General features: G+C 39.6%; 1 protein-coding gene across 5 annotated transcripts in view; it reads left to right on the top strand.

The window, feature by feature from the left end:
• LOC109915947 (diacylglycerol kinase beta) overlaps positions 1–24,961 on the top strand; it is a 409,322-nt gene that overhangs the window by 251,856 nt on the left and 132,505 nt on the right. For all 5 annotated transcript variants that reach the window (XM_048599394.1, XM_048599389.1, XM_048599391.1 and 2 more), the window contains one exon: positions 15,629–15,693. In XM_048599394.1, coding sequence (XP_048455351.1) covers positions 15,629–15,693 — 65 coding nt within the window. The remainder of the gene's footprint in view (positions 1–15,628; positions 15,694–24,961) is intronic.

Raw genomic sequence — 24,961 nt, forward strand, 5'->3', positions numbered from 1 at the left:
TCTAAACAAAGCTCTCTTCTGTCAACAGCTCCATTATCTCTGTGATGTGAAGTAGCTTGACTGAAATCAAAGTTATGGATAAATTACAATTTACTCTAGTTAAATATTGGAAAGTTTAGCCCATCTCCTTGAGCTGCCAACAGAAAATTTGCACCTTTGCCGTCAATTCCATTCAACATCTTGACTGTTGTGTCAGTCTGAACCAGGCCATCTGTAGTCTGTGTTCTATTCATATCCTGTCCATCTCAGTAATGTCATCGACCTCCCCACTCACCCCCTATCCCTGTCACTGAAACACAGGTCCATCCCTTTCTTACCTCCAATCATAATTATTTCCAAGGATCTCCTGGTTGACCTTGCACCTTCCATCATCTAAATTCAAATCTAATTCAAAGTTGTGCTCCCTATGTCTCACCACAATTCCTGTTCACCTATTATTTTGTTTCTGTCCTAACTAATGTACTTTGACTGCCTCAATCAAGCCTTCATCGAAAATTCTCTTCTTTGAATTGGAATCATTTTATGATCATCCCTTCACTCTACCTGCATTATTTTGTAACCCAAAAGGCTTATTTCAGATTCTCCATTCTTTTGACTGAACGTTTTTGAATCTGGCCTCCTGTTTCCAGCTTTTGGCAGCAGCACCTTCAACTGTGGAGCTTCTCACTTTGGAATTACCTTGCTGAACTCCACCACCTGTTTAATGACATTGTTGAAACTCACTCTTTTGATCACACTTTTGCCCCTCTTAATAATTCCCTCCTTGGGATCAACATCTCGTCTTTATCTCTCTGTGAAGAACCTTGGCATGTTTTGCAGGTCCTGTGTAAGTGCAGGTTGTTGCATTAGTAATTATGCATTATTCCTATGATATGATTTTAATAGCCAAGCCTTTTATGACTATTAATGAAAATAAAATGCAAACTTAACCACAACTTCAGCTGTATTGGTCATACATGTGCAACATACAATCTGGTTCAAACCACAATTGGTTGTTGTTTTTTGTATTGCAGTAGTTTGATGGAGAAGCAGTAGGCCATTCAGTCCCGGAAGCTCATTTAACATGATGGACTGATCCTCCAACTCCAGTTGGTGGTGGGCGTGTGGAATGTGCTGCCAGCAGTGGTAGTGGAACCAGATACTTTAGAGACTTTTAAGCGACCCTTGGTTAGGCACATGAAGGATAGTATAATGTAGGGTATGCAGGGTAGTTTGATCTTAATAGGACAATAGGTCAGCACAACATCATGGGCTGAAGAGCCTGTACTGTGCTGTACTGTTCTCTGTTCTATGTTCAATACCATACTCTCACACTCTCGTCATGCCCTTGACAGATTAATCCTCTAGAAATCTAGCTGTATCTTTCTAAAACATGTTCTGTGATCTGGCCTCCATAGCAATCTGGTTCAGCATCCTCTGAGCAAAGAAATTTCTTCTCAGGTCAGTTCAAAATGACCCAGCCTGTAACTTAAGACTGTCATCCCTCATTCTGGAAAGCCACACTCCACCTCCAGTCAGGGGAAACATCCCTGTCCAGCCAAAGTTTTATATGTGTCAGTGAGATTCCCTCTCAATTTTCTGAACTGAAGTGCATGCAAGCCTCGTCAACCCCATCTCTCCTCATACCACAAACTTGATGTCCCAGGAATTTAGGGTTAAGGAAAGTTCCTTCCATTATGATCTCCCTGACTAGAAAAGCTATCACTTTAAAGCAGCATTGGCACCCAGAACACATCCATGTGGTATGTACCTTGAAAGAAATGCCACAAGAATGTCTCTGTCCAAAGGTTATTCTCAACCTCGTGCCTTAAGTCATGTCATAAAGGAATTGTAGGGGATGCAGTGCATTATAGTGCACCAACTCATGGACCACACCAACGCTCTAAAATCTAGTCTCAGCTTAGTAACTGTGGAAGATGGATTTGGAAAGCAAGCTGGGTGAGAAGGAAATGAGCAACAGTGTAATTCATGAGCTAGCCTTGTCAGTGATTTACAGTACAGTGATTGTGTTACTCGGATAGTAATCTAGAGGCCTGCAGGAATAATTTAGAAACTCCAACCACTGAGATTGAAAGTTTGGATTCCGTTTTATTGTCAAATTATATTTAATTTTTTTTAAAAAGCCAGTACTATTAATTAAATGTATTGAGTTATTATTTTAAAAAAACTCACCTGGTTCACTCAAGTCCTTCAGAGAAAGAACACACAACAACGTGGTTGACTCTGAGGTGACCTACAAAGCTCCCAGCTGTATTGAAACCAAAGAATTGTGGTTGGATGTAGCAGTTCAAGCAGGCAATCCACTACGACCTTGTTAGTGTAAATGCGAATGGACAATAAACGCCAGCCTGCCATCTCTCTCCACCTCCTGAAAATAGATACATTTGTAAAAATACTGGCTATCTCTTGGCAACAACTTCAAATGAAAATTCTCAGAGCGTCAGAAAAATGCCATCCCTTAAATTAGATTCTCCCAGTAGCTCAGTGAATTGCTATACCACAAGAAGCAGGAAGGTCGCAGGGTCAAATCCAATCCCGATTAGCAAGGGAAAAGTTGATCAAAATTCTTGGTCGATGTCATGTTCACCCCTTCTGCAAGTTCTTGGCAGCTGGAAGATGGGACTAGGCTTAGTTTTAATGCTGCACTGGTTGAACAGCCTATTAGCATTCATTGTCAGGGTTTATGCATGGTCAACAGACTGGAGGGCAAAAGGTGTCAGTGGAATTGCATGCAGCAAAGAGTTGATAGCTCCAGAGAAGAAGGGAAGAGAATTGGTGGTGAAAGCAGGATGAGAAGGAAATAATTTGATATCTTTCTTAAATTGTGCGGCAGTACTAATCTTCGCTGAGCAGTTTCTGCCTCACATTTGTTTATATTTAGAAACCAGCTGCTACTGCTGGAAAAATAATTACTTTAATCAAAGGTTTGCATTCAAATCACTGCTCTATGAAGTATTTTAATTTCTACTATATATATATATGTTGCCGTCAATGACTTTTTGAATTTATTTACTCCACTACTAAAGCAACAAAGTGACATAGTGCATGCTGCTTACTGACCTATTTTCTGTCTTGAAAAAAGGTCTTTTCATAATGAAGTTGGTACCAAACTACAAAAGGGCCTGGGGAACAGTCAGACATAGACTGACAAATGCTAGGCAATATTTGTGTTTATAAATGTTAGATAATAGCCGTTTTTTATTAGAAAAAATTGAATACCACTAACTTTCAAAAGCACTGCCATCACAAAGTCCCTCAACATCATTTACCATTGATCGTTATCATTAGGCAGAACTGAAGGTGTCTGTCTATCTCAATATTGTTACAAGAGCTGAACAGATACTGTGTGGCCTATAACGGGTGGCTCTCCTCCAAATCCTTCAAATCCTTTCTACCGTCTGAGGCTCAGAAATGTGATGTTTGATGTCCTGCTAGAGACGCGCTGAAAAGCTCACTACTTGCCTGCCTGCATGGATGCAGCCAAAATAACATCCAAGAAGCTTGATGCCATCCGTGACAGAGCAGCCTGCTTAAACACTTAATACTTCCCACCCCAACTCTCAGCACATTGCAGCTACTGTATGCGCATTACACAGGACGCACAGCAGCAACTTACAAGGTTACTATAATTGTTCTTTCCATCCACTAGGAGAAACAAAAGCAATAAAGTCTCGGGAATACCACTGTCTCCAGATTCATCCCTAAATCATGCACCATCCTCATTTTAGACATGCCACATTGATGCTTATTCATCTGTGAATATGTATTCTGGAGTTCTCCTTGTTAACAGCACTTTCGGCACATGGATTGCATTGCTTTAAGGGATGCCATCAATTTCTTATGTCTTCAGTTGTGACCCTGCAAACAACACCTGTATGCTAAAGAAAAAAAATTGTGTTCTACATATTGAATTCTACTTCAAGGGTAGTTCCATTGTAGCTAACTGAAGACAACAAATCTTGATCAGATGGGGAAGCAGGCTGAGGATTGGCAAATGCATTTCAATACAGATAAGTGTGAGGTGTCACATTTTGGAAAGTCAAACCAAGGTAGGACTTATAAAGTAAAGGATAAGGTCCTGAGGAGTTTCGTCGAACAGAGGGATCTAGGAATACATGTCCATAGTTCGTTGAAAGCAGCACAGGTAGACAGGGTGGTGAAGAAGGCATTTAACATGCTGGCCTTTATCGGTCAAGACATTGAGTATAGGAGTTGGGATGTTATGTTACAGTTGTATAAGTGGTTGGTGAGGCCAGACTTGGAGTATTGTGTATGGTTTTGGTCACCCTGTTATCGGAAAGATATAGTTAAACTGGAAAGTGTACAAAGGAGATTTACAAGGATGTTGCCAGGACTATTAGGCCTGAGTTATAGGGCGGGGTTGGCCAGGATAGGACTTTATTCCTTGGAGCATAGGAGAATGAGGGGTGACCTTATTGAGGTGTATAAAATCACGAGGGGCATAGATAGGATGAATGCATATAGTCTTTTTCCCAGGAATAGGGAATTGAAATCTAGAGGGCATAGGTTTAAGCAAGAGGTGATTGATTTAAGAAGGATCTGAGGGGCAACTTCTTCACGCAGAGAGTGGTGCATATGTGGAATGGACTGCCAGAGAAAATGGTTGAGGCAGGTATAATATCAACGTTTAAAAAACGTTTGGATAGGTACATAGATGAGAAGGGTGTAGAGGACGATGGACCAAATGCAGGCAATTGGAACAAGCTCAGTGGGTACCATGGTTAGCATGAACCAGTTTAGGCCAGAAGGCCTGTTTCCATGCTGTATTACTCTATGACTTTAAATGCTGGAGATCACAGCGGGTCAGACAGCATTCATGGAGAGAGAGCAAGCTAACATTTCAAGTCTAGATGACTCTTCATCAGAGTTAATGAAGAGACTTGTGATCTCTGACCCGCTGTGATCTCCAGCATTTGTTTTCCGTACAGATTCCAGCAACTGCAGTAATTTGCGCCTCCGTTGTAACTACATTTTTTTAGCCATTTTAGCTAAATGCAAAAGATTAACTTCTTCAAGATCAGGAATATCACTTAAGGTGATAGCTGAAAGGCTTGTCTTTGTGACTTGCAAGCAAAGCTTCAAACATCCATGAGAACCCAGTGACAACTTCCAGAATTTTTGCAATCTTTTCTGAGACCCCACAGCAGCAAAGTTGAACTTGGCAATTCATCAGAGTATGTGACTATGCCACCACATAGTGGTACTCCACAGTGTCATTGCACCACTTAAAGTGACAGAATTTTCCACAAATCATTCCAAAACATGCGAAGCAAAATACCTTTGCAGATTTGTCTGGGTGTTTACGGAATGGCTATACCAATTAAAATTTAATTCAGTTTTTTTCTGATATTTTGTTTTCTTTCAATTAACACAGTTACTTACCCCACGTATTCATGAAGTAGATTTTCTCTGCATTTATAAAGAAATATTTTAATGATTTCATTACTCCTGCACAGAAATGTATTTCTTTATTACCAACCGTTACCTTCCTTACACAATCTTTGGAAACAGACATTGATCTGTACAACACATTTTTTGTGATACATTTAAAAAGAACCACTTTGGCAGTACAGTGGGTATACTGCGAAAGAGTTACATTGCAGCAACAGCAATGTTGGATCAAATTAGATCAGAAACTCTGGGCATTGCAGCTCAAGCAGTTTATGAATGATATGTGAGTCGTAAGGTTATGTTACTATCTATAGCTCCCTTCAGCTTGTCTATTTCTGTAATACCAAATGCTTTTTAAGTTTGATTTTGCCCTTTTGTAAATTTCTCAGATCCTGGTGGAGGTGCTTTGTCAGTACCTATTACAATACTTTGTGATGCGAGAAAGGCATGATACCAATCTTGTAGCTAGCAGAAAGGATTACATTTGGGAAGAATAGATGGCCAGTGGTGGTAGTAGTACATAGCAAAATGCTAATTCGTGGCTCCAGAGAGCAAGCCTGAGATAAAACTTTTAAACTTAACGCAGACTTTTTGTCATTCCTTATTAAATACCTTAAATTTTTGGTATTTGGCTTTTGGTATTTAATGTTTATCACAAAGCAAAACGGGCACGAGTTTATTGATGAAAGGATGATGAATATAAATGTGAAAGTTTGGGACATCACATGATGTATGTTCATTTTCCCCCAGCTGCGGACTACCAGAAAATGATCATGTTGTAATATATTTTATGGCAGTTATATTCTTGGGTAGCTCCCTTGAATGTGTTACATCGATACGCCTTTGTTACCATGGTTGTCTCTAACGTTTCCCTCGTTACACATTGCAAAAATATTCATAATTTGGGAAGCAATAAAAAAGTAGCTGTATTTATTGTGCAATTATTTCAGTTTATCTTTAAAGTTTAAAAAGATGGAGAAATGTCTTTGTTCATCAAAATCACCAGTTTGCTTTTCTGAATTCTTTTTATTCTCTTTTCCATTGATGGAGGGGAAGAATGATACAGTCAAACTACTAATTCTTTAGCAGCACACTTTAAAGCAGTATAAACCAATTAGTGTTAATCTAATAATATTTTACAAAGCATTTGTTCATCTACATTCCTGCAAAAGCAAATATTTCTTTCAGCTCTTCATTTATCACATCAGAGAAAATTATTGCTTTCACCTTTTGAACTTCACAGCTCTATTTAGATGTCAATATATCTATTGATAATAACTAAGTGTTAAGTAGATTAGTTCTGCTATTTAAATGTTGAGTTTATAATTTTAGGTTTTGCCGAAAAATACTAACCTTCAATAACATTTTGCATGTAGATATCTCTGAGATCATGTTGATTACATCTAGTTTTTTAAAAATTGCAAGAGTGGAATTAACTGTTAAGTGTATGCTTATTATGGCTTGAAGGATGTGGTCATCTGAAGAGAATTAGTGCTTGAATCCTTTTTTAAGTCTGAGCAGTGTCAGAGGAAGTATCAATAACAGGAAGTTGGTTACAGAGTGGTTTATATTTTACAAAACTAAATTTAAATCTTAATAGTGTTCCAGTTTCAATTACACATTCTGTGTTGTCCATATGGCAATGTTCAAAGCACAAATAAGTTTTAAGGAAAGAAATTTGTTGTCCATACCTGTTCTGACCTGTATGTAACTACAATTTCAGAGAAATACTGTTGTTTCTTTTAACTGGCCTTTGAAATAGCTAGCAAGTCATCCAATTGTATTAAAACCACTACAGACAAATGGTACCCCACATGGCTGCAGCAATTTTTCAAATAGGCACCAGCATTTTCTCCAGGGCAGTTAGGGATGGACAATGATCCCAAGAATGAATAAAACAAAATGCACTTGTAACCTCTTTTCTTTGTGAAATGACCAGAAAATGCTGACACAACTCATTTTTCTAAATTTAGCTGTCGGTATAAAATTTTACAAATAATGAAGTAAGAATGCTATACCAATCTAAATTTAATTATTGTTAGTTATAATGGATATTTTATGTTGTTTTTAAGAAGATATGCAAAAACTAGGGTATGATGTTTTGTCACCCCAATGGTAGCAGTTCGGATTGTGCTTGCCACTGTTTAAAACAAAGTCAATGACGAACAAAGACAACAAGGTGCAGGGCTGGATGAACACAGCAGGCCAAGCAGCATCATAGGAGCAGAGAGGCTGACGTTTCGGGCCTAGACCCTTCATCAGAAAAGGGGGAGGGGAAGGGGGTTTTGAAATAAATAGGGAAGAGAGTGGGAGGCGGATAGAAGAGGGATAGAGGAGAGGATAGGTGGAGAGGAAACAAACAGGTCGAAGCGGAAAAACTGCTCTATGTCCAAGCGTGAGCGGTATTCGTTGATCTGTGGGTGGAGGGGGACAAAGGTGAGCCCTTTACTGAGGACTGACCGTTCGTCCTCAGTAAGGGGTAGGTCTGGGGGGATGGTGAAGACTCGGCAGGGCTGGGTGCTGCTGTCTCCTCTGGAGCTGCTCACAGATCAACGAGTACCGCTCACGCTTGGACATAGAGTAGTTTTTCCGCTTCGACCTGTTTGTTTCCTCTCCTCTATCCCTCTTCTATCCGCCTCCCACTCTCTCCCTATTTATTTCAAAACCCCCTTCCCCTCCCCCTTTTCTGATGAGGGGTCTAGGCCCGAAACGTCAGCCTCTCTGCTCCTATGATGCTGCTTGGCCTGCTGTGTTCATCCAGCCCTGCACCTTGTTGTCTCGGATTCTCCAGCATCTGCAGTTCCTACTATCAATGACGAACAAAATGAGTCAACTCTCCTCACTTTCATGATCTCAGGATTTAAACCTGTGTTTTCGGGCACCAATCTTCCCAGTGCTGTTGACCACCCCTACACACAATAGGTGGCGCCAGCAGCATTGTATGATGGGGTACAGATTGCCTTTTTTGTAAAAAAGGCAGGCTGTCTCTGAAATGGTAGGTGGAAGATTGTCACAGTACAAATTCTTGAAAAATCAGCATTAACAGCCACAAAAAGATCCATGGCAACAGAGGTCACTGGAAGTATTAGCGGGGCTGAAAGGCAGGAGGTGAGAGATGCCATCTTCCCACAGGGAAACCAGTAGGTCCTCTGGGGCCACCCTCCAAACACAGTGAGAGCAGGAATTTATGGAGCCTATGCCCAAAGACACACCAGTAGTGTTACAAGCTGTCTAGTGGCCTTGTGCAGGCATCAGTGCATGGTTCATCACGTGACCGCCCAAATCCACCATGGCCCCAAGTATGCTCATTGCTCAATGCACCAAATCGTCATCACTTGCCCATTAGCGCACTACTCACTAGCTGTCAGGACTCGTGCCTAACATTCATGTACTACATTTCACCCTCCAATTCCTACCAATGCTGTTAACTTCACCCTGATTTCTTACTGCCTCCACATATATATCTCCAGCTGTTTAGGTACGGCAAACACAGTACTGCACAGGTCCTGACATTCTGCCCTCTCAGTTGCAGGATGAAGTGGCAAATCACAGAAGAAAGGAGATGAGAACTGGTGGGGCCAAGGTCGCCATCATCTCCAAAGCCCTAAGGTGAAGATGGCCTTCGGTATTGTGGGGCTGGTTTCCATGGCAGCCTGCAGCCTCCAGTGTCAGCAAGATCATTTGGTTCAAAGACATTCCTACTTTACATTCCTTTTAGATGCGTAGCTTGCCCTCATAATGTGATTGTGGACCTCGTGCTTTGTACCCCACAACTTGCTTCACTCTGATCCTTCCCTTCTGATTTAAGACACTAAGCTGCAGTCATAGGAGCTCATGGTTGACAAGGGATAGCAGCAACCTATCATTGATGAAGAAGTCCCACCACTTGATATGGCTCTTGCAAACAACATATGAACAGATAAAGTAGGAGCAGAAGTAGATCATTGGGCATCTCTAGCTTGCTCCGCCATTCAATAAGATCATGGCTGATGGGTCATGGTTTGTTTTTCGAATTCCACATCCCCATCTAACCCAATAATCCCTGATTCTCCTGCCTAACCAGAATCTGTCCACCTTCATCTTAAAAATATTTAATGACCCTGCGTCCACAGCAGAGAGTTCCAAAGTCCAAACCCTTCAGGAGAAAAATATTTTCTCATCTCTATCTTGAAAGGTCCACCCCGAATTTTAAAACAGTGACTTCTGTTGACAGTCTTCTGCAAACTCCTTAAATTGTCTTTATAGCATGCTTTGCCACCTATTTTTGTGTCATCTGAGAATTAAGCTACCACATCTTTGCTCCTCTCATTGAAATCATTGATATGAGTTGTAAGAAGTTGAGTCCCCAGCACAGAGTCCTGTAGGACTATATTCTTCAAACCCTGCCAATCAAACTAGGGCCATTTATGTGTACTCTGTTTTAAAAGAACATGGAGGAACCTATCTGCAAGTGGGAAGGAATCTGTATCTGGGGCTGCAGCATCTGTTTGAACACTGTGGTACTGCGGACCCAGAAGCACTGATACTCCTTTTGCTGCCTTGATATCTTTTGCAGGCTTTATGTGGCCTGGTCACCAACTTCTCTGCCATCCCTGATGGTATGTAACAACACTTAGAGTCATAGACATGTACAGCATGGAAACAGACCCTTTGGTCCAACTCGTCCATGCTGACCAGATATCCTAAATTAATCTAATTCCATTAGTCAGCATTTGGCCCATGTCCTTCTACACGTTTCCTATTCATGTACCCATTCAGATGTCTTTTAAATGTTATAACTGTACCAGCCTCTATCACCTCCTCTCACAGCTCATTCCAGACATGCACCACCCTCCCAGCGAGATCAGAATTGAACAGTATTCCAAAAGTGACCTAACCAAAGTCCTGTACTGCTGCAAAATGACAGCCTAACTCCCCTCCAAAAACATGCTAGGTTACTTTCAAACATTTTCTATTTTAAATAGATAGTACGTGTTTCTTTTCCAAAATTAGAGTTCCTGACCCTTAAAATAATGTTACTGCAGGGCCCAATATACCACTTCACGCTTCTTTTATTTTTCACTTCAGACACATTTCCAGGAATTGTGTTACCAAATATTGGCAAGCATTACATCAGCCCATTGGTCTGTGAGTGCCATTCTCACAAGTTAAGCTGCACACAGAGCACAGAGCTTTGTTATCCCATTTAAATGTCAAACACCTTGCAGGAAGTGCAAGAAGCTGCCCACCTCTGGGGAATCTAGGCACATCTAGCAAATGAGTTTTTTCACGCGTGTTGTTTAAAGTACAGTCAAATCAGGGGTTTACAGTTTTGTGTTCAATAACCTTACACAAAATGTCACGTTCTTCCACTCCTGAGATGATGACAGATTAATAAGGATAAGGTCAATTTTATTGCAGAAAGAGAAAATGTTGCAAGAAATCAACAGTTCAGCAGTATCTGTTTATTGATCATTTTAAAAGACTTTATACTGATCAATAAACAGATGCTGCCTAACCTACTGAATTTCTGTGGCATTTTCAATTTTTGCAGTAAAAAATTCCACCTCTGAAGCTCTAAGCTGTCATCTTATTTTAAATTACCTCCTTGTTCATAATAGTGTCTTGCAGTTTAACCTGCAAAGTATTAATGGCAATTAATTTGAAGTTTGTCTCATTAAAATATACAAAGATTTTCAGCATGGACCATATTTTGTAACTAATCAAACTGATTTTACTAAAAGTTGAGCTGATCTGTTGTTCCGTAGGTGACAATTAAATGCAAACTTTTTTTTAAACTGCTTCATTAAAATAATTCTAGACCGATAGATTAATCTATCGTCTAAGGCAGAGATATTTGAACATTCTAGCTCGGCATTCTTCTCGAGAGATTTATGTCTTCACCTTCTTGAGTGATTAAAAATACATCAAATCAGTTGAAGTATTATGAGTTAAATAAAAATTAAAGATATATCATAAAAGTTTTCTGAGTGGCAAATTAGTTTGGTTAATTATAACAGAGATACAAATTAGAGGCTGGGAATACTGCAGTGAGAAGCTGACTTCCAAACTCTTTAAAGCCTGTCCAGCATCTGGAAGGCACAAGTCCAAAATGTGATGAAAATCTCTTTCTTTGCCTGGGTGAGTGCGGCTCCAGTAACACTCAAGAAACTTGACACCATCCAGTACAAAGCAAACCACTTAGTCGCAATCCATCCATACCTTTAACCTCCACTCCCTCCAACACCGCACAGTGGCAACAATATGTGCCATTTTCCAGATGCAATGCAGCAACTCGCCTAAAGCTCTTTGCAAGGGATTTACCAAACCTGCAACTTCTACACCTAGAAGGGCAAGAACAAGAAGTGCAAGGCCATCCCACCTGCATGTCCCCTCCAAGTCATTCACCATCCTGATTTGGAACTGTATCATGTTCCTGTATTATCACTGGGTCAAAAAACCCAGAAATACTTCTCCATCAGCATTGCAAATTTACTTACACCACGTGATTGATGCACTTAAAGGAGGAAAATTAGTAATGCACATTAAATGATAGTCCTAATAACAACTTCCACATTCTGTAAACAATTTTTTAAAAATCTGAACTACGATGCCTTTTCAAATACATGTAGTGTCAGTGTCTAAACCAGCCTGAGAAAATGGCGCTATTCCTTTGTTGTCAGCCTCTTCTTTTTGTGTCAGTTGTTGCTCTTTCTCTTCTTATGGACGAGGTTGCATTCATTCAATTTCTGAAAGGAGAGAAACAAAATGTGGGGCACTGGTGAAGGAAAGGAGACAAAAATAGGGTGTGACATTTTGAGGTGAATTCACACATTTCGACAACTTGTGTTGAGGTCACTGAACTTTTTCCAACACTGGATCCACATCCTCAAAGCTGCAGTGATAGTAGGAACAGCAGATGCTGGAGAATCTGAGATACCAAGGTGTCAATTTTCTGAAGGGTCTAGGCACGAAACATTGGCTTTCCTGCTCCTCTGATGCTGCTTGGCCTGCTGTGTTCATCCAGCTGTATACCTTGGTATCTCAAAGCTGCAGTGCTGCTTTAACTGCAGTGGATGTCTACTACCATTGCCTTGTGATTTGCTTGGAGGGCTCCCCTGCCTCTGTGAATAGAAGGCATCTCTTCTCCTGCCCACCTTTGTACCATCCTTTGGTGTTTTTGCTGCTCAGGTCTTCCCCAAGTCGTCTTACATCAATTGTTTCAGCCAGAGTGTGCCTCCCTTTTATGTCGTGCAGGCTGGCTTTAAATGGCATTGGTCCCACTGATGAGGCAAGGAGTTCCTCAGCAGTGCATTTAGCATTAGACTGCAAGTATTGTAGTTGAGTAGACAGCACAAACATTTTAGTTAAATAAAAGTAATGATAAAGAATCTAATTTTGGAACAAAAGCAGAAAAATCGGTGGGTTGCTATAATACAGTGAGGAGTCACTTGATGAATTAATAATGTGGAACAGAATATTTTCGAAGAATATTAATGGATGATGGGAGGAACTTCACGCTTTTATTGGCTTTGTTTTCATTGCATCCCGGTGCTCAGTGAGTAAAGTAAGTTGAACGTTGCTCGTGTCCCTTAATCCATAGTCCCAAAGGGACTCGTCTGTACTTGCAAACCACAATCATTGAGTAATTTAAAGTTTTAACCTAATGGACCTGTCCCAAGAATACTTTACAGCAGTTCCAGGGAGATTTAAGTGAAATTAAACTTTCCTGTGCAAGATCATTTTTAATGGAGTCAATTGATGTTTCAAAGTATATGAGCAGTGAATGAATATGTAAGTTTGGGGAAGTCAAATAACAAACGAGTCTTAAGTGACATTCAGTTGAAATACAGATTGTACAAGAAACACAATTATATAAAAAGCTACATATAAGGACAAAAGAAAAACAATGTAGGAATTGCATGAAGAATCTTTCAGAGGTGAATTTATTTATAAATCGGTAAAACCATGATGAGAACTGCGCCGAATGATTTGCATTATTGCAACTGTTGTTCTACAGCTTTCCGCCTCTTCTATCATCCACAATTAAATATGAAGAAAGTTTTTTGCTTGGTTTAATTCAAATGAAGTCAGTAATGGGGAATTAACAGTCATTTTTCAAAATTGTCCATGAGATTTAAATTACTTTTTAATGACTTTATACAGTTCTTTTTTGCAAAAGTCAGAAATATTGTCCCTTCCAATTTCATCGCAACATGTCTGTTGGGATCCAAGCTTTCACAGATACATTGGAGCACCTCCCTTTCTACAAATTCCCCACCCCTGTCCCCAAAATCCTGGGGGCATCCATTTGGGACCCAAAGTGAGACTACACTTCTGCCCTAGTTCTGGAACTTAAGAATCTGTGGACTGTCTGTAGTCCCAAATGATTGTGGTGACACTGTTGAGATGATAGAGCTGCTGGCCAATCATACAAGTAAGCAACACACTAAGGTAGCGCATCCTCCCAAGTGAGGAATAGAAATCAGACCTCCAGCCAAATAATAGTTCTCAGAACATGAATAGCTGCATAGCAGCCTGCATTGGTAGGGATATTTTTCTTGCCAACGCTTCGAGTGACAGAATGCAAGTTCATATCACCTGTGAAATTCAATACAGCCAGTTTGGACACTGAACCTGAGAAAAAGTACCAGAGTATTTCAGAATAGCTTGCATAAGCTTGGTCTATATGACATTGTGCTTAGAAGGCTGCAGGGGAAATAAAGTTGAAAATGGTAAAGGAATTTAATTGGGTAGATACAGATGCTTAGAAATCACAAACAAGGTGACATGAACTTAAAATGACCTTGATGTTTCGAAGTTAGACTAGGAAGCATTATTTTGTCCACCAGAGAGAAAATCTGCAGCTTGCTCCCCGCAAGGTTGCTGTCGCTGAGTCCATTGATTTTTTTAAAAAAAAGACTGGGCTACATAAAGCTATTAAGGGATATACAATGAATAAATTGAGGAATGGGGATAACGATTCCACTCTCAAACCCCCCATAAACATTATAATTGAATTGCAGAACAGGTTGAATTGTGACTTCTTCCTGTTCCACTGATGTGTTTCTCCCATGTGCTTAAATTACCAAAGAAATAAGCACTCAGTCAGCTGATGTGGTGATATGTTACAAATCACTCAGGGATTCTGAGTTTCTGTGGCAGCATGCACTTTTACATGTATGTTGTATTCTGGAGCAATGGACAGTGCTAGTAGAACCTCCAGCTTTCTTTATTGTTGTATTATGCTGAATGAAGATGAATTATTTCCTTTGACTGCTGAATGCCACACATTTCCAATTGATACATGTGTAACTTAACTATGTAGTACAAATGGAAGGTAAAATATTAAATAAGCGCAGAAATATCTTGGGGGAAAGAAATTGCAAAACTCAATCTCTAAAGCAGCAGTAAATATCATAGAATACATAAAGTATAACAAAATATGACTTGCTTTGTCACCATAGTTTAGTGATCTTAAAGTTATCCCCAGAATGGCTTAAGCTAGTTCTAGCAATTATAGCTAGTAGCCATATTAGAAAGTGCTGTATGGTAGTGGAGAGTGTTCAAAAAGATGTGCAAAAATTCAAGGTTGCACCAATTCAGAACAAGTTATTGACTTTCCTGTTGAAAAGAGAAGGCTGAGTGGTGCTTTTCTTCTTTACATACGAATATTTTGATGTTTACTCTGAGCATGATGGCACTTGAGAGGAAGAACATAATGAAAGCCATTCAATGTAAATAATATGGTCACCAAGAAATCAAATAGATAGTTCAAAAGTAATGTCTTTCCTTAAAAGGTGATAAAAATGTGCAACTGACTGCCATAAGGAAAGATTAAGGTGGATAGTAGAAATATCTTTAAGAGGAGGCTAGATAAATATTTGATTGAGATGAGAAAGTTAGGTTACGCTGATTGTTAGATGAGAAAGGATGGACGGAGTTCAACTGGAGCATGTGCTGTAATGGACTGGTTGGGCCAAATGGTTATTTTTGCATTGTGTCCTCTATATAATTCCAACTATGTAATAAAACACATGTCCTCTGGCTTACTGTGAACAGTGCCATTGGAAAACTAGTAATTTTGTTTAAATTAGTGAAATGCACAACTAGTGCCAAAGATATATGAAATATAATGAGGCACAGCCTAATTATATATCAATAAAAATATATACTGATTTATTGCCCACTTGTTTTTGCTTCTTAGATAACAAATTTTTAAAATATGTTTGTATAGGATGCATCAATTGCTCACAGATTTCACGTAATGAGAGAAAAGCATCCAGAAAAATTCAACAGCAGGTAAGAGAAGTCTTCCCCTCTATTTTTGTTTAGTGACAAAGGTGACTATAACAGGCATTGTGTTGTTTCCATTCCACCAGATATTGGTTTGAATATCCTCTTTGTAGTGCATATGAATGTATAATTCAAAGTTTAGAAAACAGTTAATGAACTGATTTTATTTTTATTCTTTGTTTTTATAATTTACCCTGTTAGAGGTAACCTCCATGCCATTTTGGTACGGAGGAAAATAATTTCGTAACACCAAGCCTGAATGTTGTCCAGGACTTGCTATATTTGGAAACCAACTCCTTCCGTTTCAGAGCAACTATAGTTAGAACTGAATATTGGGCTGTCATCAGTGAACGTATCCATTACTACTTTGTGATGGAGGGAATGTCATTGATAAAACAGATGAAGATACTTGGGACAAGAACTCCTGAAGTGATGCTGTGGGACTGCTATGATTGCTGTGATTCCCACTGAATCAATTTAGTTAGCTTTCCTTAATGTTAAGAAGTTATTCTCAACTTATCAAAGAACTGTGCCAAGGCTATAAATGAGTGCCATGTGTCCCTGGAGGTATCTAAACTGAACATCAGTGAGCAGACTATTTCTGAGTACATGATTCTTGACAGTAATAAGAAGATAATTATAATGTATGCAGGCAGCAGAAAACTCCATAATGTAGTAAAGAGTGTGGAGAATAGCAGCGCGCTGTTGAAATGAACAGACAATTAGCAGATGTAATTTTTGAAATGATTCACTTTGCTAGGAAGAATAGCAGAGACAATATGAAATAAATGGTATAATCCTAAAGGAGATGCAGGAGCAGAGAGACCTGACCTGTGCGCAAATCATTAAGGGTGGCAACTGAGTGCAGCTAAAGAAATCGAGTAGAAATTTGAGAGTTTGGATGAATCGTGATTTCAATGAAAGGGGGAAGGAGGTTTCCTTTTTGCTTATGTTTGCCAGCCATTCTCATCCTTTAGAATAAGTTATTGGTGTACTATAGGAAAGGAGTATGTGGTGAGTGATTAAGGTTTTAATGTATTGTAAAACTTAAGTGAATAATATAATCAAGTAATTAATCAAAGTTCATTAAAGATAAGAGGACAGGTGAAGTCTCAGGACTGCAAAATATGGGAGCTCTTGAACACCACTTTGGTGCAGGGCAAACTCATCTTCAGTGTTTGAAATTGGAGCAGCTTTGCCTTAGTTTGAGCTAGAGGCTGAATTGTTGACATTGTGTTGCATCAAGGAGGGGGAAGGATACCTGGATTCTTTATACCAGGATGCAGTCGCATCATTTAGATTAGGGTCTTCTGAGTTGGCAAGTATTCGGGGGCACGTGGATGTGACTAAGAGTGAGTCAGGTAAGTGGACCCAAATGACAGAAGTGTCAACCTGTGCAATTGTCTGATAGGTTTGAGGTTCTCTCAGGTTGTTTCGATGAGAGAGGTGAGATGTAGGGTAGAGCAGCGAAATGGCTATGGCACTGTTGTACAGGAAGCATTCGACTTGGTTAGGGGTGGGCCAAGTGATGAACCATGGAACATAGTGGTAGTACGGGATAGTGTAGTCAGTGGGATTGATACAGAACTCTACAGCAGAGAGTGAGAGTCTAAATGGCTGCATTGCCACCAAGGTCAAGGGTTCAGGATGTCTGCAGGGGGCTGCAGACCAACTTGTAGTGTGTGGGAGTGATCCAGTTGTCATCGTTCGTGTAGGTACCACAAACATAGGTAGAATTAGAAAGTTATACTATACTAGAGAGAATGGGGAGCTGGTACTAAATTGAAAAGCAGAACCTTAAAGGTTGTAAACTCTGGACTGTTTACTGAGCTGCATGCAAATTGGCATGGTGAACAGTAAAGGGATGAATATCTGTCTCAGAGACTGGTGTGGAAGTAGTAGTTTCTGATTTCTGGGGCCTGCCAACAGTACTGGGGAAAGGGAAGGCAGTGCCATTTGAATGATCTACATCTGAACCATGCTGAGACCAGAGTTCTTAGAAACTGCATTATTATGGAAGTGGAGAGGGTTTTAAGCCAAATAGTGGGGACAAGAACAAAATGTGCAAAGGTATTATAAATCAAAGAGAATGAAACAAGGTAGAAGGTAGTAATATGGAAATTGAGGCAGGAAGAGACCAAAATTTTAAAAAATGCACTGACAATTAACACTAGGATTTGCAAAAATACGAAAAGCACAAAGCTAAAAGTGCTGTGACTGAATACGCATGGCATTCGTAACAACGTAAACAAACTGTAAGAGCGCAATGAAGTAAATATTTGTGATCTAATAGCCAATACAGAGACATGATAGGATTGGGTCTTGAATATTGAAAGGTATATGACATTCAAGAGGAATAGAAAGCTTGGTAAAAGTGGAGGGTCTGGCAATATTAATCCAGGATGGCATTGGCGCAGCAGTTGGAGATTATCTTGGTTCAGGTAATCGAGATGTAGAATTTGTTTCGGTGGAGGTGTGGAATATTAGGGAAAAGACCTCATTAGTGGGAGTGGCCTACATGCCCCAAACCACAACCACAATGTGGGACAAAGTGTACAAAAAGAAATATCCTTGTGATAAAGAGTTGGCGACAATCTCGGATGACTTTGATCTACAATGGAAAAATAAGGTTGGCAATAGTGGCCCGGACGAGGATTTCATAGACCACTTTCAAGATTGTGTCTTAGAGCAGTGTTTCCTATGAGACCAAGTTATATTAAACTTTGTATTCTGTAATGTGACAGGATTAATTGAAAATCTCAGAGTAAAGACACACATAGGTAGCAGTGGCTGCAATATGATTGAATTTAACATCTAGCTTGAAGGCAAACCAATTTGGGTCTAAGACTGGTATTTTTAACTTGAATAAAGACAGCTGTATGGCCATGAAAGCTGAGCCAGCTGAAGTGAACTGGCAAATTAGGATAGGGGATAGAACTGCAGAGATATCAAGGCAGACATTTAAGGAGATATTTCAGAATCGTCTGAATAAGTATATTCCTCCTGTAAAGAATCATTCTAAGAGATGACCTCTCATCTGTGATTAAACTGAAGAAATTAAGAAAAACATCAAACTTAAGGAAAAAGCATATCATTGTGCAGTGATGAGAGACAAGTCAGGTAACTGGGTCAAAAGATAAAGAATGGATTTTTATAAAGTGAGGGAGGCAAAAAGCAGGTCATTCTTTGTTGGTCAGTCTAACATCTGTCTTAGAGAAAATATTAGAATCTTTTATTAATGAGGTTATAGTAGGGCACTTTGAAAGTCATTATGCAATCAGACAAAGTCAACAAAATTTTGAGAAAGGGAAGTCCGGTTTATCTACTAGAGTTCTTTGAGGAAATAACAAGCAGTGTTGGTAAAGAGCAACTTCTAGACATGTTTCACTTTTGGTGAAGTTGTCCACTTTGGCAAGAAGAAAGAAAAGCAGAATATTTAATTAGAGAGAGAGATTACAGAATTCTGAGGTACAGGGATATCCGAGTGCCTTTGTACATTAATCACAAAAAGTTGTCACAAACATTAGCATCATTGGAAATCACTTAATAAAGAATATGATTTTCCACTTAAGAAATTCCATGTCACTCGTCATGGGTTCGGTGGGTTCTTCAGTGGCTGATGAACCTGATCCTAGAGCCCCATCTCCAACCACACATTTGGCAGGTGCATCCAGGAGGTGGAATTGGTCCTTGCCCTTGAGATCGTTGGCATTCCTTTCGCTGGTTTCTTTTCCATACTTCTTGCCAATTGTTCTCAAAGAACTGTGTCCCTTCATATAGGAGCTTCCTCCAAGTCAGTTTCTTCTGAGTAAAAATTTCCCACATGTTGACATCTGTGTGGCATTTCTTGAGGGAAACCTCCAGGATGTCTTTGAAGTGCGACCTTTGTACACCTCTTGTTCGAGTACCTTCCTTGAGCTGGGCAAAGAAGATTTGCTTTGGCAGTCGGAACTCGAGCAACCTAAGCACGTGCCAGGCTAGTTTCTGCTGATAGTGACCTCTCTGCTGGTGCTATTGGCTGCTTCAAGGACAGTCATGTTAGCACGCCTGTCCTCCCAGCTGATGCAGAGGATCTGTCTTAAACAGCTTTGATGTTTCTCAGGAGTGTCGAGGTGGTATTTATATTTAGTCCAGGTCTTGGAACTAGATAGAAGAGTCAGAAGGATGACTGCTTTATATACAAAGATCCTGGCATCAGCATAGATGTCGTGGTCCTTAAAGGCTCTCATCCTTAGGCTTCCGAAGGCAGCATTCGCAAATGGCTTGCGATGTTGAATCTCTGCACTGATGTCAGCCTTAGATGAGAGGTAGCTTTCCAAGAAAGGGAAATGTTCCCATTTTTGCAAGAACTTTTCCATTGATCTTCAGTGTGAGCTAGACTGATACCTGCCCTGGAATGCATTGGTGAAGGATTTCAGTCGTCTTGAGATCGAGACTGAGACCAATTCTTTGATATGGTTCCACAAAGGCATTAAGCAAGCCTTGAAGATTCTCTTCTGAGAGAAAGGAGATGAGATTGTCATCCAAATACAGAAGTTCTACAACGAGGTTGGTGCCGTTTTCTCCTTGGATTTCAACTGGTTGATGTTAAGACATTTTCTGTCAATCCTGGAGACAATGTTCGAATGCTTGGGAAGCTTGTTCTTGACAAGATGAAGAATGGTGGCAATGACAATGGAGAACAGGGTGGGGATGATTGCGTATCCCTGCTTGACCTCTGTCTTGACTTGGCTTCTGATGCCAAGAAACCATATCTCGAAACCAAAATAAATTGTATGTCCCTATCTTATCTATGAGAGTTTCCTTTGATAGGAAACAATTTTATCTTAATGAAATGGATTGCCCTTTTACTTTGGTCTTCTGTGCCCCAGTGGTGGTAAAGAGAATGTTTACACATCTGGATAAGGGAGCAATAAATCAATCCAGATTCCTGATCCTGATCGCTGTGCGGAAACAACTCCTGGAAATTCATGCGGTGGAATATTAGATGAGAAGGGGATCAGATTCAGGTGTAGTATCTGTCAGTTCCTAAGCTGAGCTGACGAATGAAGAATTACTGCCAGGATGAAAACACAAATCATATCACCTGTTTAGGAGAGAATAAAATTGATGGAAAGAAGGGGAAGGATTTTTAATTTGCTGAGTGAAAATTCTTAGAGACTAGTTAGACCTACGTCAGTTCGGGTTGATAGTTTACACTTTTAGGTCAGACTCATCATTCCGGGTATGAGACATTTGTTATTATCAACCATAAGTGTATTAACAGAAGCACAAGAAGTATAACAATATGGCAAGGGAATTGTCACAATCCGGTCATATAAGCACTGGATCCAGGCTGTCTCATCAATTGGGATACTGTCTTCCTCTATGGTTTTTATTTGTTGCTAAATTTTTATTCACATAATCTATCTGCTCTTGTTTAGTTACATGTTGAGTGTCACGAGACTTCTTTTGCCCTTTGTGGATCTAGCCATGTATCACATTGGGTGACTCTCTTGAGATACAAAAGACCCAAATGAGTCCCATTAAGTTGCTAAGCCAACATTAATTCCTGGTGACCTCTGGGTTAATTGTTTTTGAAGTCTAGAAGCCAAGCTGCCTTCCCACCAACACTAGCATGTTTTCCACACTGGGACCTCCCACCTCTCGTACATAAATACAGGACAGTTTACGCAGGATTAGGGTGAAATCTCATGTTAGCCAACCTGATAAGTTTACTGTTAGTCTGTTGTTTGATCTGATAAATTTACCATTGTTTCATCATTGTCCATTAGTGTAATGTTAACTTACATGTATGTCACTCATGCATTACATTTGTTTAACAAGCAAGAGAATTTTCAGCTAACATAATTAACATAACACTGATAGTTTATCTTCACTATTGTCTTATTGCTCAGTTCAACTGATGAAAATACTTCTTAAAACGCCCAATTTGCAGGAATACCTTTCGATTCAAGCTATTACAACAGCCTGGCATTTCCTCTCACTATTTGGAATCTTGAATGACTGAATTGTTTTTGAAAATGATGCCTCACTTGTCTGCATTTTCTGAACTCTGACTTCCATACAAAGTGCCTACATCTATTTTGATAACCTTTTGAAGAGGACCAATTTAATAGGCTGTCTATTAATTGCACTTCTGTATATCACCAGTTAGATGAGAAGTTAGAGCTCTGTTAACAAGCTTTGTTTCAATTGAATGCACATTCTTTTGATAAGTGGTACAGAACCAGAAAAATAAAAGCTGCCATAATGCCTAAGATTATGTATGAGCATAATAATTGTCTCACCAGTGTTGTATTAGAGAAATTGTCTGGCTGCTAAATTCAGCTCCATTGCAACAAAAATAATGGCACAATGTGTGAAAAGCTGTTTCTTAATACAATCTTATAAATAGAGGTTTCCTGCCAGGTCATCCTAAATGTGGCAGCAGTTCAGATCAGCATTTTAATTGTTTTTTGTATGTACAGATATCAGCAGCTATCTTAATGGTGTATCAGTGGACTACTTCGTTGTTTTAATTTAGTGGTTAATTCAGCAACCATTTAATAACTGGGCTTTCTTCACTCTTTTGAGTGAGCAACAAAACATCCTGGAATTTGGTGCAGCTGCATGTTTGACTCATGCAGGAATGTGGCTGATAGTTCGATGTGGGTTGATCATGAAGACTCAAGTATGGGCAACTTCAGTGTCTATACTATAGATCAAAATAACTTTCAAATTCCTGCTTCAAAAAACCTGCAGCTGAGGAAATCCCACTTCCGCAGAAAATCAAAGAAAATCCAATTTTCTACGCTGCTGTAATTAAATTCCAAACTGTATTAATTTTTTTTTAAAAGGATGGTTTTCCAGTCAAATGGAGTTTTTAAGAATGAAGTTGCGGCAATTTTTTTTTCTGTTTTTAGCCTGTGTAAAGTATCGGGGAAAAATACTTTGGGTGGTCTTGGTTTAAAAAAAAGGGAAAAAACTTGTCATGAGAATCTCATAATTTGCAGAATGTATCTACTATTCAATTGTTGCCTTGAAATTTTGCTGTTTCCTCGAAGTGTGAATTTTTTTTAACTATTCAGAGCAGCCATTTCCTGCTGGGTGTGAATCCTTAACCACTGTTTTTGTTGGGATGGCATCACAGACGTTTTAATTATTGGACAAAATGCACAAAGGTTGGGGTGATATAAAAGTAGAAAGGCAAAATAAGTGAGTGTTGGATGGAACCAGAAAAGGCATTGCTCCATATCAGGGAGGTGTGACCTAGGAATTTAAAAGCAACTTTATACTGCATTTGTGTAAATAAAAAGTGAGCAGCAAGCACAAGTGGACATCTGAAAATATGATGTAGTGAAAGAGTTTAAGGCCAGTGGGAGGAAACAAGAGCACCCAGTCGAAACCCACACAGATATGGGAAGAGTGTGCAAACTCCACACGGTCAGTCACGTAAGGCTGGAATTGAACCCAGGTGCCTGGGACAATGAGGCAACGGTGCTAACCACAGTGCCACCATGCTGGCCAATTTAATCCAGTGAGTGGAAAATTCCATTCTGGATTATATTCAATCCCAAGAGAGACAATGGGATGTCATGCCTAGAGGATGTTGAATAAATTCAGTCAGGGATACTTCAAAGGAAGAGATGCGCTGCAAAAATTGAACAGTAGACTCCTGTGGTTGCAAAGATGATAGAGGACAATTATCACCTCAGCAGAAACCATTTCTGTGTGAGTTATGTCCTGGTTTAGGTAAAAGAAAACACTTTGGAACAAAATGTATGATTTCCAGGAAGAGAAGGGGGTTATGAAATGAACTACAACCCAGGTCTCAAGTGTTAGCCTGGTGCTGTAGAATTCCATCCCTGCACCCCTCCACTGCCCTGGTTTCAAGTTTCTGCTTTAAGACAATCTTTAAAAGCTATGTTTTTGCCTAGGAGTTTAGTCGTCTGACCTAATATCTCTTAATGCAGGTGTGATATTTTGTTTTATAATGCTTCAAAATGCGTTACCGTGTTTGAGGTACTAGATAAATATAAGTTGTTGCTCATCTTTGTAGCCTTGCCAGTGCAGTCGTTGAAATATCAAAAGCAGGAACCTGTCTGATGTTTCTATCCCTAATCTCAAAGGCAGTACACGCAATTGTTGTGCTCTGTTCCTCCCCAGTTCCTCCCCCCTCAACTAATTCTGTCTAGTACAAGGATCAAACCTCACGCCTTGCTGGTCTATTATTAAAGTGTTGACTTTCAATTTATTGGCTCTCTTAGGGGAAGTAATATGTGCTCTGGATAAAGGGAAACCGTGAATGTACTGTATTTAGAATTCCAGAAGTTATACAACAGGGTGCTAAAGGTTATTGTGCAAAATAAAAGCTCACAGTGCTAGGAGGTAGCATATTGTCATGCATAGATTAGCTAGCTAACAGGAAACAGTGTCGGAATATATGAGTCATTTTCTAGTTGCCAAGATGTAATGAGCAGTGAGCCACAGAGATCAATGCTAAGTCCTCAACTTTTTACAGTTTATATAAATGAATTGGATGAAAGGACTGAAGTTACAGTTGTTAAATGTCCTAGTGACACAAAGGTAGTAAAATAGGTTGTGAAGAAGACATAAGGAGGCTATAAAGGAATATGGATAGATTAAGTGAGTGGGCAAAGGTCTGGCAAATGGATTTTAATGTGAAAAATATGTGAAATTGTCCATTTTGGCGGAAGAATAAAAAAGAATCATAATCATAAATGATGAGAGATTTCTGAGCTCTGATATGCGGAGATATTGGGAGAATATGATCATAAAAAATTATATATTGGTAAGCAAGTAATTAGAATAGTTCATAAAATGTTATCATTTATTGCAAGGGAATTGGAGACAAAAGCAGGGCGGCTGTTTTGGTTACACCAAGCTCTGGTGAGACCACATCTGGAATTCAGTGTACAGCAATGGTCTCCTTATTTAAGCAAATATGTCAAAAGTTCAGAGAATACTTATTAGATTAATTCCTCCAAAGGTTGGATATACTTAGGCTTGCAATGTGGAACTTAGAAGTGTAAAGGCAACCTGATTCAAACATGTAAGATCCTGAGGGTGTCTTGACAGGGTGGATGTGAAAAAGATGCTACCTCTTGTGGGAGAATCTAGAACTAGCGGTCACTATTTAAAAATAGATCGCCCATTTAAGACAGTGATTTGGAGAATGTTTTGGTGAGTATGTCAGCTCTCCTCAAAACGTTGTGGAAGAAAGAGTCTTTGAATATTCTGGAGGCAGAGGTAGATGGATTCTTTTTAAGCA

The sequence above is a fragment of the Rhincodon typus genome, chromosome 7, assembly GCF_021869965.1.
Source record: "Rhincodon typus isolate 14 chromosome 7, sRhiTyp1.1, whole genome shotgun sequence".
NCBI lineage: Eukaryota > Metazoa > Chordata > Chondrichthyes > Orectolobiformes > Rhincodontidae > Rhincodon > Rhincodon typus.